The sequence below is a fragment of the Uloborus diversus genome, chromosome 9 (assembly GCF_026930045.1).
Source record: "Uloborus diversus isolate 005 chromosome 9, Udiv.v.3.1, whole genome shotgun sequence".
Classification (NCBI taxonomy): domain Eukaryota; kingdom Metazoa; phylum Arthropoda; class Arachnida; order Araneae; family Uloboridae; genus Uloborus; species Uloborus diversus.
Window position 1 is genome coordinate 73370241 of NC_072739.1, and position 17239 is coordinate 73387479.

Here is a 17239-nt window from a genome sequence, read left to right on the forward strand (position 1 = left end):
TTCTGAGAAAACGACCAATTTGAGATTCCTGTAGGACCTACAAGGAAAATAAGTACATATTTGGAAAGAGCAGATTAAATCCTACAAAATGATACCTTTTCCATCAAAGTAGTCACATTTTACAGCGAGCTACAAGCTTTGAAACGTTGGACGCACTCAGAATTGAAGTGGCGCCAAAGTTTTCAATCGACATTTTCAGAAACAACCGTTTGAGCTATAATCTGTCAAATCTACCAAAAACTGATCCATTTCACTAGCTTTCGGATGATACAACAACAAATCATATTGGGCTTAAAGTTCAGCAGAAATTCAGGCTTTTGTTTGAAACAGTGTGAAAATCATCATTGGTTGAAAAAGGAAAACGAGCGAAGAGTGAAATTTTTCTGTTTTAAACTTTCAGTTTCACGTGAGCATGTTGATTTCCTTGTTTAGGAAAATGATATTTTTGTATCGAAATAATAATTTTTACATTTTATTAGGTGAAAAACACAAGAGATAACAATAAGCAGAAATAAAAAAGCATTAATTTCCCGCGCTTTCAACAAAGGAAAAATAATTAACAAAAAAGTTACACTAACATCAATGAGTACGTTTGATCAATCTTCAAAATTTACAATAGTTGCTGAAATTGGTCGCCGCCACACCTGATGCATTCTTTGGCCTTTTTGAGAATTGAAGCAACCGTTGCTCTTAGTGAAATTTCATTTCTTAGTTTTACTACTTCATCAACCCGGTTGCGCAATTCCTGCAAACTGGTTACTTCTGTTTTGTATACTTCTTATGAGAATCTCCAAAAGAAGTCCACTGGTGTCAGGTCAGGCGATATAGGTGGCTAAGGAATGGGACCCGTAAGACCAATACATTGGAAATACTATTCAGTTAGAAAATTCCGAACGGCATTTGAAAATGAGCAGAGTAACTACCGTGTTGAAAATTGATTTCCGCTCTTTCCGAATCAGGAATAGCATCTAATAAGCCAGGCAAATGATGTTCCATGAACTCTAAATACGTGCTTTCAGCATTAAAACACCTTAAAACATATGCAGACCCATCAAATGATCGCTGATTACGACCAGTCGAACATTTAAACTAAATCGAGTTTGGAACTTGGGGTTAAAAATGGATTTTGTTCAGCAGTTTGATGCTATGCAAAATTGACATGCCCCCTCGAGTGAATAACAAATCATGTGTTCGCAGTATCACCGTTCTGCCGATGTTGAAGAGTATGTACTGGACCGAGTTTTGGAAAACCCAAGTGTGAGTTTACGCACGATTGCTAGAGAAGGTAGACTTTCACAACGTAAAGTGATGAAAACATTGAACCAAAACAAGTATCACCCTTATCATTTTATACTAGTTCAACAATTCACATTTAGAAAAGCGGGTTACATTTTGCAGATGACTACTAGCCCGAGACACTAAAGAACACCATTCTCTTAAGATATTGTGGACAGATGAGTCGTTGTTCACTTGAAGGGGCATCATAAATTTGCATAACTGGCATCATTATGCTGAACATAATCCTTTTTTAACCTGAAACTCATCGTTCATAACTCGATTAAGCATAAATGTTTGGCTTGGCGTAATAGGAGATCTTTTGATTGGTCCGTATGTGTTTTGAGGTAACCAAACAGGAAACACATGTTTAAAGTTCATTGAACATCATTTGCTTGACTTACTTGATACTATTCCTGTTCCAGAGAGAGGAAATCATTTTCCAACACGATGGAGTCCCAGCACATTCCTTAAATGTCGTTCGGGAATTTCTAACTGACCAGTATCCCCAATGGATTGGTCGTACGAGCCCCATTTCTTGGCTACCTAGATCCCCAGACCTGACGCCAGTGGACTTCTTTGTTTAGGGATTCTTAAAACAAGAAGTTTAAAAAGGCAGAAGTAGCCAGTTTACAGGAATTGAGCGACCGGCTTTATGAAGCAGTAGTGAAACTAAGAAATGAAATTTCTCTAAGACCAATGCTTGTTTCCGTTCGCAAAAGGGCAAGAGCGTGTGTCAGGTGTGGCTGCGACCAATTTTCAGCAGCTTTTGTATATTTTAATGATTGATTAAATGTGCTTATTGTGATGTTAGGGTAACTTTTTTAATGTTTTTTCCATTGTGAAAAGCACGGGAGAGTAATTTCTACTTATTGTTATCTCTTGTGTTTTTTCACTTAATAAAATGCTAAAATTATTATTTTCATATAAAAGTATCATTTTGTTAAACCAAGAAAGCAGCTAGCTTTCGTGAAACAAAAAATTTAAAACATAAAAGTGCGACTCTTCGCTGGTTTTCCTTCTTCAACGAATGCAGATTTTTACACTGTTTCAAACAAAAGCCCGAATTTCTGCTGAACTTGAAGCTGAAAATGACTTGATATTGTATCATCTAAAAGCTAGTAAAATGGGTCAGTTTTTGGTAGATTTGACCGATTGTAGCTCATACGGTTGTTTTTGAAAATGTCGCTTGAAAACTTTGGCGCCATTTCAATTCTGAGCGTGTCCAACATTTCAAAGCTTGTAGTTCGCTGAAAAATTCTACTATCTTGATGGGGAAGGTGTCATTTTATAGGATTTAATCTGTACTTTCCAAATATGTACTTATTTTCCTTGTAGGTCCTACAGGAATCTCAGAAATCTATCGTTTTCTCAGAATTTTGTTTTTTTACTCGTTTTTCTTACATCCACCATAACTCGGTTACGGTTAAGAATTGGACACGATAATGGGTGGTTCCATACTCCGCTTGGGCTCTTCTATCACCCCCTTTCGTATGGCAGATTCGATCGAACTCACCCTGTGTTCCTGTGTATATATGTATATTCAATTCGAAATCCGCATAAATGCCGAGGTACTCACTTGACTAAGTTCCTGTCCCCGAGCGGGATGTCTTCCAAGTTCTGGAAGAAGAGGTGCGACGTGTGGAAGAACAGGAGAGTCAGCACCACAATCTGGATAAAGGGAATTCCCAGGAGCCTGTTGCTAAACACAGGGTCGTCCACGTGGAAGATGGAGAGGAGCAAGGGCTGAGAGAACCACAGCCCTGGCAGGGTCAGCAGCAGGGCGATGAGGGCCGTGGCCGTGGAGCGACTCCATCGGGGCAGGTCGCAGCTAGACGTTACGCAGTGAGCCAGGTGGTGCACAAGAGCAACTGCAAGGAAAATGGAATTTTGAAATATTTCTTTGAAATACTACGATGTGTTGATGGACGAATGTTTCATCAACACATTTCATCCCCTTCACATCAAGCACCATCTATAAATACACTGGTTTTCTTGGTTAAGTATTCGGTTTTTTATAGGGTAAAATAACAAGTGATATTCAACCACCACGTGAATGAACACAATTTTTTTTCTTTTTTTCTCACTTCAAAAATAAGGTTTCAATTTTCCTTTCCTTTAAATGAATGGAAAGTAGTAACTCCCACCTACATATTTTCAAAAAAAGAAAAAAAAAAAAAACGATTAGCAAGCACTTTGTTTACCGTTGTTAACTAGTTGATGACTTTTATTCCCTGAGAGGTGCATATATTTTTTCTTTCAACCTTCCCTAAAAACTCCTAAATCGTAATAGGTCTCCAATTTTTTTAAAAGTAATTACATACACCAATTAAAATGTTTTTGCTGTTATGGTGCTAAATGCTAATTTTTAACTGTGTTAATGATGAAATTATGCTTAAGTGCCCATTCAGTGACCAGCCTACTCAGAAAAAAAAAAATACTATTTAATGGCAAGCATAATTAAGATTCAAGCCGCTCACTTGGCACGAAATATCTACACAGGTAAATACAATTTCTATGGAGAGGGAAGGAAGAGCATAGCTCATGGCAGGCTCGGAGCATGATACTAGCTTTGTGGGTTCGAAGTAACTTCATTTAGGAGCGACCTATCTCTTGCTCTTTCCATTTTCTACTAAGTATGTCTCCTATGCTTAATCAGGGAGCATCATTTATACCAGAACCATTTTGTCTTCAAACATTGTAGAAACGTCAACCCTTGCCTGTTGTTGGCCTTCAAAATAGGACATTCACAAATTTGTCCAACGGAAGTTCCACAGAAAATCCCTACTTGTGAAGACCGAAAATTAAGACTTTAAAACCTTAAATTCTGATGACAAATGATACTAGTACGAAATGGTGTAACCACGTTGGATTCGAAAATTTAAGCCAATGCACCTTCTATTAGCATTTTAAAAATATGTAGTTTACTTTTTGACTCCTGAAAAGAGGACCAAACGCAGTTACTTTTAATTCCTGTCAGTAACCTAGACTCAGTGCGATGGCAACATCTGCACATGTTTTGTCATTCTAGCTATGTATGGCACTAGATTTCTCTGGATGTGTGTGGTTCAGGATTCCACATTCCAGAGTTATAATACGATAAGAGGCGAAGATACTCACAGCAGCAGACGACGTAAAGGGGCAACCGATGTTTGAGGAGATTCACGGTACCCTGGTGGTACCACCAAAGCATGTACCCGGGTCGTGGAATGATAGGAAGAATCTCGAAGCAGGTGGTCGTGAACATGGCAGCTAACAGCAAATACGCCTCTTGAGGATTTTGTCGTTTGGCTGGATAAGTAGAAAATAAAAAGTGTGAGAAGAGATCTGAAATGAAACTACTCCACCTCCCCCTTCCTCCTTCTTAGATGTCGGCAAAAAATGCAATGTTTAATTTAATCTCAATGTTTAACAATGACTCGACATTGAAGACTCGAACCCGAAGAGTAAGTTCTGGCACATTCATTATTGCTTCAAAATTGTTACTCAAGGTTGCATTAAAATGTTTACCTTCATTTAAAGTATAAGGCTCTATAATAGGTATCTCTCCATATATTGTAACTAAATATTTTAAGAGTTTTGCAACAGTTAATTTTAGATGCAAGTCAAGTTCAAATATCTTGAAAGCTTTGAGTGGATATACAATTTGCTTCCAACTATTTTGGTGCAACTGACTATATATCTGTAATACTAATTAACTAGTATTGTATTAGTCAAGTAATTTTTTAAATATTATTTGAATTCAAATCGATGCAAATCCACCATATCTGAAGATTTTAGATGGAGACGCAGAGAATGTCTACCCTCGATTCCTTATTGTCATTAGAGTTCTTTATTAATGACAACTGTTTTTACCCCTTACTTATTTTTTCATCTCCTTCTTTGCATTTAAATTTCTTTCATGTGTATTTTTATTCCAAATCAATACCATCGAAACTTTCCCTACTTTCAACTTCAAGACATTCGAAATTTCACTTTCTTTTGTATATTTTTACTAAATTTACTAGGTTACTATTTATTTTGGCGTTTCCATTTTTCCCCTGAAAGGAAATAACTTTATTTAATGACGAAAAATTTCAGGTTTCACACTCTGGATTTTGTGGAATAAAAAAATTATATTTAACCAAATAGCTACGTATATTTATCTTATTGTGTTGCGGTAGTCTGACTAAAGTCATGTTGCTATTCAGACGAAAAAATTGTAACGAACTTAGCTCATGAACTTATAGTGCTCAAGTCAAAAGAATATGAAGGGCTCGGAGCAAGAATGATATGCCACGTGGTGTGAATTCTTCAGTAGGCTAATTTACAACTTATAAAAAATATTTATAGAATTTTTCAAAGGTATTATACATTCTATATTCTGTAGTTCTAAAACCAGATATCTTTTTCTCAAAAGGACTTAATCCATTGTCATGTTTATTTAAATTTTAGTTATGAGAAACAAAAATTTTGATCTAAAAGTCATTAAATGCGGCTTGTCACATTTCCGCCCCGAGCCGTTAAATCTTCAGTTGCATTGATTTTAGCGTTGTCCCATCATGTACAACATTTTCCTCCTCTTTTAAAAATGATTTGAGGAATCCAGAAAAAAAAAAGAGAAGGGTCTTTCTACTGTTTGGCCAAACACGTTGAAAGATTATTTGAGGGGAGACAATTTGATTTGTGGTATGGGGGGGGGGAACTCGAGCTACTTGTAATTGAAACCTCGTGGCAGGCTCTTTTTGTTTCCTTCAGAAACTCGCATGCTAAACAGATATTCAGACGTTAATTTTAACTTGCTAGACAACTTTTCTTGTTTTCTTCTAATACGAGACAACTTCTACCAAAAGTCCTTCAATAAGACATGTCCCCCATCCCCAAAGACCACTACATTTTCGCTTATCAAATTTACTATTTTTCCTTCCTTAATTTCACAGAAAGAAATACAAGGCCGAGTGCTAATCTCTCAAAAAGCATATTTTACGCTTTCTGACGAACAACAGCTGCACGACAAAAATTGACCAACTTGCGGTGGTTTGATAAGAAGTGCGTTGAGGAATGTTTTTTTTTTGAACTCATTGGTGCCCATCTTCTAAAGAGTAATGGCGCACCCCCTCAAATGCTAAGGAGCACGTTCCTAGAATGAGAATCCCTTAAGTTAGAAACAAAGCCCACTTAAAGCAGCAAACCCACCCCCCACCCCTAAAAGGGTCAACAGCACCCTCTGTATCAAGTCTTCATGGGTCGCGGGAATCCCTGGTTAATGAATTTTCTGGTTGAAGATAATTAAAGATGATGGTCGATTTTCGTAGGATTGCAAGCTACTCCTGGGAATGTTTCGTGCACCATGCACACACAGTAGATCAAAAGAAACTTTTTTTTTTTCGTTCAGTTTATCTTCTGAAGTTTTTTTTTTTTTTTTTTTTCTTTCTACATATTTAGAAAAATGAGCCTTTAACTGCGAGTAGCTCAGCTTGCATTTTGTCCATCTTTTACTTCTGAATTTTTCGAAAGTTAATTTTGTGTTATCGTTTCGAACACCTTATTTACGCTACAACTAATGGCTCTTTAACACAATGTTCATTTAAAGTCTTCATTAAAGAGTTATTAATAACACGTACAATTAATTTGGACATAGAAGTTACACAAGGTCTTTTGGAAACACTTTTCCTAAAAATAGTATTGCCAGAAGCTGTAAAAAAGCGTTAAAAAATCCCATTAAAAATTACGGAGTTCAAACAAACTTGGAGCACAACCTCTACTCAAACATATCACTACAAATCAAACCCCCCTTTCAATCATTTTAATCTTTCTTGCTTCTCACAACCCCCATTCGTTGCTCATAACATTCTCTCAGAGACATTTCCAAGCGGAGCTCAGACTGGAGTCAAACTCATCCAAAACCGCCAAGGATTTCTTTCATTCTTCTTCTCCAGGCACGCTCCATTTTTCCCACTCCAGACTAACCATGCCGGAACACCAGGGCGAGGACCAGGGCGGATCCGACCTCCAGGGCGAGGGCGAAAGGATGCTCCTGCAGCAGCTGACGGGGATCCTTGAAGGAGACCAGCCAGTCAGTGGACAGAGGACGCACCTGAAACACAGGAACAAACGTAAGCAAATCGTAAGCTTGATGAAAGAAAAAAGCACTATGAACTGCGATAAATAATACAGTAGACCCTCGTTTTACGCTGGTTTATTTTACGTGGTTTCGATTATACGCGGTTTAAGATTTGACACTATTTTATTTCACGCAGATGAGTTTCGGTTTTACGCGGATGCGGCAATGCAAACAGATAACATTTTCACCTTTTTTAAAACCAGAACTCCTAAAAATTGCAGATTACACGTAATCAAATGCATTTTGGCGTGCTAATAATCGAGCTTGGGTCACTGGAGCCATTTAATGAGATTACTTCTGGAAAGAGCTCTGAAACCAAAGTTATTAAACTCTCACAGTTCAGAACACTGCAAGAAGAGCTTTTAGGAGTGACAAAGGAGGCTAAAACCAACGAGGATATCGACATCGGTGACACAACCTAAAACGTTCACATGGAAAATTTTGAGCCATTCCTAGACAATAGAAATGTTCTTTCTGATTTGTTAGAGAAGGAAGATTATATCATGGGAATGACGCAAGTGGTCATGGATGCGTTAATGCTCTGCAAAGAATTAGAGAAAAATTCTTAATGACTGCCAAGACTATCATAGCCAGCTTCTCTTTATAAACAGAACGCGAAATTAATTTATGTTTTCTTTATATATGTTGTGCATAAAAGTCGATATAAGTATGTACACATTAAACTTATTATAAAATTAGTCATCACTAGAATGAATATTTTGTTATCTACGGAACCAAACTCCTATTTTAACACTAGTATTAGGTCTCAATTTATGCGGTTTCGATTTACGCGGCATTTCCGTGGAACGTAACCCCCCGCGTAAAACGAGGGTCTAGTGTATTATCAAATGCCTTATGTTTTATTGCCCGACGAAATAGGAGATTTTTAAAAAATGTGTTTCTCAAAAACTTCCATTCTCTATGTATGCAGGTTGTTCCAAAACGACCGCATAAACTCTGCACAACTAGATTCCTCGTTGGGAGTACATAAAAACTGCACAAAGAAGTTTTTACCTTCTAAGTTCCTAATGGAAGAAACCTTTACGATCCATAGTTTACGAGAAAAATACGAAAAACAAAGTATGACGTCACTGCCGGTGCAAGGAAAAAACACTTTATTGGGCATATCAACAACAGCATTTGCGTATCTTTCCAGACGATAATGTTTAAAACGTCATTACACGTACTTGTTGTGAAAGGTAATGTACGTATATTGTGAGGCTCTGAAAAGTTGAGCTCCGAGTCTGACAATATTTACTCCTGTTCCGGATTAAGGGGAGGGGTAATTGGCGCCAAGTTGAGTTGAGAAACTTTCTTAGTCGTTTTTCAAAAATATTCCAATTAAAATCCGAGCCAATAACACGTCTATTTTTCACTAAACTCCCCTAAAACAGGTAAACATAGTCAAGGTCACAGCTCAACTAACCAGAGCTGAACTATACTGCTGTTGATATGTTCAAGAAAGTGTTTTTTTTTGCACCGGCAGTGACATCATTTTTCTTTTTTCGTATTTTTCTTGAAAAAACTATGCATCGTACAGGAAAGCTTCTTTGGGTGGTTTTTATGTACTCCCAACGAGGAATCTATCTATGCAGAATTTATGTGACTGTTTTGGAACACCTTATATATTTACCTTAACGAAGTACAGTGCAGTGGGGCTGTCTTAGATCAGGCATCCATTAGAGACATCGGATTCTAGGGTACCCTGTGTATACCACCACAAGTGGTTTTAGGGGTTTTTTTTTTTTTTTTTTTTTTTTTTTTTTTTGTGCCTTAGACCATGAGCTGAGCAACTTCCGATCCATCACCCTCTGTGATATTGAAATGGGAACTTTGAGGACTCAGACTATAACAGATTTGATGTGTACTAGTCACCATTACCGTACACTGCATTTTAATAAGTATTCTGAACTGGAACCCGTAGCCGGACCACTATGGAGCTGTATTTTCTCTGGAGCTGCAAATTTTCACCTGCTCCGAGGCTCCTCCAATTTTTTTTTATAATTGTAGGGAAAACTAATGAAACTATAGAAGATGGTTATTTCATTATGTCTCGAAAAGAGGTTTAATTACAAAATATTTTTCATCAGAACCAGGCTACTTCAAGACGTAAATCTCGATTTGTATTCATTCAAAAAGGGCATTTTGACACGAAAATTCCAAAACGAATACTTCGATCCATTTTCGGAGCATTTAATATTTGAAAATAAAATACTTGCTTTCAGATAAAATAAAAGTGCGATTACATGAGAAAAATCCCCGCAATTAAAGCACAAATTACGAAAACGTTACAAACATGTATTCCATACTGACAAGAAGCCCACTGTTGCATGTTTTGCTGCCGAGACTGTATCTTCGCGCGAAAACATCATTTACGTTACACGCGTAGCCAATTTCGCTACGAACATATTTACGGACGCCATTTGAGTTTCGGTAAAGGGTTTTTCCTTATTTATACTCGTAATTAGTTTATTTTCCATGTTAACGGATTAAAGCATGAACTACAAAATACTGCATAGATTTTAGAGTAACAAGTACAGTCAACTCCCGATTATCTACGAGTCATTCAACCATCAGGAACATGTATTTTCGTAGCGAAAAGGAAAATTGCTTTTTTTGTCAAAAAATTAAATTTAAGCTCAGTTGTTTTTGTTTTATTTATTTATTTGCTTATTTATTTATTGCGCTTTCTTCTTCGTACATGCACTTATACTTTTTTTGATGTTATGATCTGTTGGGTATAAATACAACGTATTTTTACACCATAATTTTTATTATCCGCGGCTCTTGTGCCACTCAATTCTGCGGATTAATCGGGATTTTACTGCAATCCTTTTTGAATTTCACGAATGGATGTTCCACTGTCGAAATAGAATCTTCACACGTAAACACCATTTACTTAGATTCCCTACGGACATATTTAGGGCCGCCTGTTTTCTTTTCCGAGAACTTTTTTTTTCTTTATTATAAATTTTAGAAACAAATTGACGTACAAATTATAAAATATCGCACACATCTGTTTTGAAAATCTTTGTTTTCTCTCGAATTTCACTTTTGGATGCTTCACTGATGAGACGGGAACTTCACATGTAGACAGCATTTACCGTACTACCTCGCATTAGCCGGCATGCCGCAAAATTCGGGGTTTACCAGGTTTTCAATAATCTTTGCTTGGTGTTTTCTGGCATGCCGGAGAAAACGAGGTCAGAAAAATATACATGGAATTTAATACCATGATCATATTTTTGACTTATAAAATGTGAGCTCTATGTTTAATCTTAATAATATAGATAAACGGTTATATTTCCATTCAAATACTAATTAATAATTCTATTGTTATTTTTCTGATCAGAAAAATTTAATTAATTTTGAATAATTAAAAAAAATTAAATTAAAACGCGGAAAACATATGCAGTCCTGAAATTAAAATATTTCACACTTACATAAAGAACTTAATACCGCTGTGTAATGAATAAAAAATTTACTTCTCCAAAAGGAATTCAAAATAAATTGTAAAAAAATTAAAAATGAATTGCAATTACTATATTCGTTTTTGATTCAATCATTTTATGGGCATTTAACTAAATCTATATTGAATGATTTTAATAACAAACACATACATACATAATTTACGTAATTTAATCTCGTTTCATCTTAAAATATTTGTATTCTTGGTTAAACAAAAACCTTTTTCAGTCTACTTTTTTTTCGTTCTGTTGCAAAGTGAACCCCGAATTACCCGACCTGCTGGGTAATTTGAATTCCACGGCATACTGGTCAACCTCACTTAGTTATCTTTAAAAATTAAAACATTGAAACTAACTTTAAGTGTAAAACAATCGTTTGAAGTAGTTATAACCAGTAGGTAGCCCTTTCTGAGTACTACGGCAGACCATCGATTTTGAAAAACGCAATTTTTCACGTTCGTTGGTTTCGCATGGTGCCGATATTTGCGGATGACTTTCTGTTCTCTGAATTTTTTTTTTTTAATTTAAGTGTTTTAGTTTTAATTTGCATGTGAACAAATCAAAGCGCAAATTACAAAATATTGCAGACATCTATTTTGAAGGTATGAGTACAAGAAACTTCTTTCGATTTTACCGATGGATGTTTTGCTGCCGAAACGGAATCTTGGCACGAAAACGCTATTTACGCTCTCTCGTTGCTGGATTTGCTACGAATATTTTTTCGGATACTTTTATTTTTTCTGTGAAGTTTTTCTTTTTCGTAAATTTTTTTTTTTTTTATGAATATATTTTAAATGCAAATAAATGTATGCACACTCTGGCTAGCAGAAAAGATCATTTCTCGGTTGACTTGACGTCCAAAAGCTCAATTTTTCGTGCTGAAGAAAGGGTTCCTTGAAACCCCACAGCACGTGTCTGCAACAGTTTTGCTAATTTGCGCATTATCCGACGTTGTGTTTTCTACTGTTACTTTGTTGCACAAAGGTATTTATTTCATGCGACACATTGCTGCTTTTTATGCTGTCGTGCTCAGCACAGTTATCGTATTTGCACTTTTAATCAAAATGTGGGCGTTTCCTTCAGTCAAAAGTACTACTTTTAGGAACTGAAATTGATAGAAGCAAAAAATTAACATGGATCCAGAAAATACTTTATTTCCCAACATTTAAGTTTTTTTTTTTTCAGTGTCACATTTCTGAAACAAGATGTTTGCTTAGCTACAATTGGGTGAATTAATTAGATTTCAACCAAATCTAACTAAAATTTAGTTTGTTGGTTTTTTATTTAATGGAGCTTATATATGGTTCAGATTTAGTTCTAGTAGGACCTATGCATTAAAATCCGCTTACATACAAGGGCGCTCATATGCAAAATTGTAAGGGGGGGAGGCTCAGATATTTTCCCCATGGTTTAGAGGGATATTTTCCCCATGGAAACCGATTTCGGGACAGATTAGAGTCATTAAAATTTGACATTTTTAATAACTTATTCATTAATGGCTGAAGAAACGTTTTTATATTTTTGCAATGAAAAAAGCACTAAAACCAAGCAAGTTTCAATTTCAAAGGAGGGGGGGGGCTCAAGCTCCCACTCTCCCCCCATATGGGCGCCCTTGCTTACATATGTTATAGTTAAATACACAAATTATAAGGGGAAAACATGGGAAGGATGATGGTGAATTTAAAACGATCAAACCAAGTGGATTAAACCACATGTTTCTAAATTGCGTTATTGGCTTCAAAATCCATTTCGGAGAGGTTAAATATAAGAAAAAAGTAAAACTATAATACAGTCGACGCTCGTTATAACGTATTGCATGTAATTAAGTCATTTTTGAAATGCACGAATGATTTCTCAGAGTTTTGCTTCATTTTAAGAATGAATAAAAAAAAACTAACAAAATAACTAAATAATTTGGAAAAAAATTTGTTAGTTTCTTTCTCTTCATAAAAACTTCATGTTGACTTTGTAGAAGCTTTTCGCTCCCCCCCCCCAAAAAAAATATATATAATTCGTGATGTCTACCATTTGTGCGCGGTTTCATCACTTCTTTGACCCTATACTAAATTATTTTCAATGGAAATATTTTACCTTTAAAAAATAATAATGTTTAAATTTTTGTTTTAGAGTAGTTAGCCCTGAGGATAATACAAAAATTGAAACCTAGTTTTAGACGTCATATTGGAATGAAAGGTTCAGTTCCGATGATCTAATAGAAGTAAAATAACATTGCATCTATGAATAGGAAATGGGACCTCATGCATTAGTCGCTATAACGGAAGGGTCGCAGTAATAGAAGGTCGTTCTATAGAGCGTTGACTGATTGATGAATTCCATTAAAAAAAGTAAATTTCTTAGGATAAAAGAAAGATAGCACGAAAGAAGTGGTGTCCACTAATTTGATTTTTAAAATTTTGAGTGTATGACTATATTAAGACAGTCAAATAAAGAATTTAAAAAAAAAAGCGAATTGTTTTTCCACTTATTTTTTTACGATGCTAAAGAATGACACAAAATATGAAACTTAAAAATACGCTTGATTAAACTTTTAAAGGGGTATTATACGATTTTTAATTCGTGAAATATGCAAAAAGATGCGTTAAAAGCATCTTTGATGGCAATTGTATGCCGAAATATTTAATGCGAAATCAATGTAAGTACCATTACTTTACTTTGACTGCTGAAGACAGAACCTAAGCTTTTAAGTTTCGAACTTTTTTTTGGAACAAATATGAACGTATGAAATGAATTAATTCCTTGATTACATTGTTTATTATTGTTAAGTATGAATTTGTCTCAATGTTTTAACATGTCGTTTTCGAATTATTCCACCACTCTTTCAGTTGAAAACTCTTCGAATATAGAACGCATAATTACCAGAAAAAAAAAGAATTTTCCTCAAAAACACTTTTGATTTCAAATTGTTCTTTTATGCAAATATACTTCTGATCACTATTTCTACCTGAGGGTTTATTTCTACTGAGTGCGGGAACTAAACGTGACCCCGGAATACGACTTCTCGCGATGGGTCACGTTCAGTTTTTAAACAACAATGATTGCAACCAGTTCGAACCTGTTATGCACGTGACTTTTAACGTAAGTAAATAAAAAAACCTAGTAACCGTAAAAACATTTTAAAAAATATCCAAACTAGTTTTTGCTCTCTGTATGTGTTTCATATTGCTTGCCATTACAAACAGCACAAAAAATAAATAAATAAATAATAAAAACTAATAATAGCGAACTACAAATTATCGGTTAAACCTAATTTCAATCGCTTTCGGAAAGAAACATGACTTGCTATCTTAAAAACATTAGTCAAGTTGATTGGAATGGGTTTAAGAGTTTTAAAAATTAATAGCCAAAATTAAACAATAGCATGGCATATTGAATTGATAATTCAAGGTGCAAAAAAGTAAAGATGGGAAACTAACCTACGATGATTGTGTTTCTTAGGGTTTGATAATTGATTTTCATAATTTTTTGTATAATACCTAATTTGAAATTGACCGTCCTTTCACTCCTTCATGTTGGGTTTTTTTTCGCGAAACGTTATTTCAAAATTTGCAACACATTTAATTCATTAAAGCTTCAATATAAATTTCAAATGCTTTTTTTCTTACAGATCATTCATTTTTTGACCGACGATGCTATATTTTACCTTAACAGGTGAGAAACCTGACCTGAAGAAGAGAGCAAGGGGCTTACCAACCCCTCAAAATGTGGTAGAAATTTACAAAAAGGTAGCTTTTATAGCTGAAGATTTTATTTTGTTTTTTCCATAGACAGAAGTGAAAAGCGAAATATTAAACATTTTTGTGTGTGATGGACGTAGAACGCTTCTTATACATATAGGTGAAACACAAGAAAACAAAATCATGATTCAGCAGTGCGATGTTTTCCTCTTTGCGACTGCATGAATTTTTTCGTTATGCGTAAGGAGATATAGCTTGATCATGGAGAGATGGCGAGTGAACTGCTAGCGAAAACGAACCACTTCATTTTGAACTGTTAGAATCAGCGAGATCGCGCAAGCAGCAAAGTCACTGATCCTACCTTTTACTAAACGAAGTGGTCTGTTTCCGCTTCGAGTTCACCCGCCATCTCTCCGTGGTCAAGCTAACTAGCACTTTTTGGTAAAGGCTTAGACAAGTGGGTTGGTTGATTGATTGATTGATTCTACTAGGCTTTTTTTTTTTTTCTTGAGCAAGAGCTTCAGTAGGCGGCTGTTCTACGCGAAATGATTGTTGGGAAGTGGAAAAAAATGCCAAAAAAAATAAAAGTGAAGTTGGTCAACGAGTAAAGGACATAAAACTTCTAAAGTTTGGAAAAGTTTAATCGAAATAAGAACACGAACGAAGCTTTAAGTTTTGAAAAACGAATGAAAAGAATTAACTACGAAATACTTTTGAGCAACATGTGAAAAACAGACACATAACAAAACGAAGACGAGACTTCCACCTTCTCGAAATTTCCGAGCATTCTCACTGGAGAAAGTAATTGCTGATAGTGACGAAAAGTCAATGTCAACGCAAGTTTTCGAACGTGACCGACATTCGGGTCAGAAGAGGAGATTGAGCTGAAGAGTCGAAAAAGGAGTTCGGCCGCTTGATCAAGGTCTCTGCCAAGGATCTCCGCAGTACCGATTGTGTCCGGAAATCGGTCCAAGGACGACTCCTTTCCGAAGAATGGCTGACCCGCCTAGGGCGCCCCCTCGGACAAGAGATGGATAAGAACAGAATGTTTCGTATCTGGAAAGATCAAACATTTGTTTCGTTCCTAATTGGAATTTCCAACAAACTCACAGTCCACCAACTGCTTCGGCAACTGATATCCCAAACAGTGAAAATGATTCAAAAGATAAATGGCTTTTGCACGCAGCAGGTCTTTCTTGCCTCGATAACTTCTTTGAAAATGAGAGCAGATCCTTCACTGAGTTCAGAATTGGATTTAACAGTGGAGCGACAGTTTTATATAGCAGTAAGAGAGTTACCGCCCTAAGCCAGGGCTAAGGCAGAACTACATGCAATAGACCAGACAGTCCGGTTATGACATCTAGAGACTGCAGTTTTGTTCTTATTTGAATTCATCAGCCTGGAATTGTGAATAACCGAGCTGGAGTCAGATGTCATCTCATTGAAGTAGAGAACGCCAACAAACGGGTAGCTCTGTTATTCACTATTTCAGAACTGATGAGTTCTAATAAGAACGAAACTGCAGTCTGTGGATGTGATAAAAGAGCTGTATGGTATATTGCATGCAATCTTAAATATGAATTAAGCCTTCCTTCATGCTATTTTCTTTCTGTTATTTTTACGCGAAAGTAGGCTAAGAAGTGTGAGCTTCTCAACAAACGAAATAACTACTTCAAAAGTATCATGCAATTATCCATACCAGATATGTTTTCAATCGTATTAAACCGACTCTTACTGCTAGCACTTCATTCAAAATTATGAAAATTTTTCATGGTCATTTAAAGGTTTGAATTGTATCTAAATTTAGTTAAAGAAATAATAATTCCGATAGTTGCGCACTCAAGCACTTTCCAACAATATCGTTTGTTCTGCGTAAATTCTGGGTCATCGCCAAGTTTAAAAGTTACGAAATATACCAGCGCAAGAAATTTATTTTGTTTGAAAACAATACAGTTAGCGTCATATGGATGCCTCAATCGCCAAATCGATTAACTCTACTTTTTAAAAAAAAAAAAAAATCCTCTTTTCAGCTTTAATAGTGCTTTGTCAATGCTTAGCATGTGAATTTATATTAAAGTTTTGGTTCAATACATTTCTGACCATGTGTCCATGTGATGGGTAACACGAGTGCCTATTCACTCCTATGGATAACACAATCTTCTTTAAAACTATGCTCTCCTTTTTGTATTATGGAGTTAGTCGATTTGGCAAGTGAGACATCCATATAAAAGATAATTTTAAAATACTGTTTAAATTATTATTGTTATTTTTAGAAGAAAAAATAACCAACCTTCTAAACAGAATTGAGAGGAGAAAAAAGTAAACAGTTTTTTTTTTGTGAATTGGGTTAAAGTTTTTTAAATATCATTCTGTAAATTATTTAACTACTACTTTTTAACGTGTTTAAAGTCGACATAAAATTATGACTATCATTACTTATGATTATGATTTATTATTTTATTTTAACTAGTTTTTTTTTTTTTGAAGCAAGGATCACACTCAGATGCACAAAGACCAATTAATATGCACATAGGGCAGGAATAAATGGAGGGAGCAACTCCAATCATTGGCTTAGCAAAAGCTGACCCAAACATCCCAAGTCACATGACTCATCAACGACGTATGGTTGGCATTTTCTACCTAAAACATGCGAAAGAAACCTGATTTCTTCCAATGCTTTGCTTTAAAATCTGTCACGT

General features: G+C 35.6%; 1 protein-coding gene across 1 annotated transcript in view; it reads right to left on the minus strand.

Annotated features, from left to right (window-relative positions):
• Positions 1 to 17239, minus strand: part of LOC129229287 (uncharacterized) — a 49499-nt gene that overhangs the window by 18946 nt on the left and 13314 nt on the right. The window contains exons 2-4 of the mRNA XM_054863561.1: positions 7225 to 7351; positions 4396 to 4566; positions 2855 to 3146 (exon numbers count right to left, since the gene is read on the minus strand). Of these exons, the coding sequence (XP_054719536.1) occupies positions 2855 to 3146; positions 4396 to 4566; positions 7225 to 7351 (590 nt within the window). The remainder of the gene's footprint in view (positions 1 to 2854; positions 3147 to 4395; positions 4567 to 7224; positions 7352 to 17239) is intronic.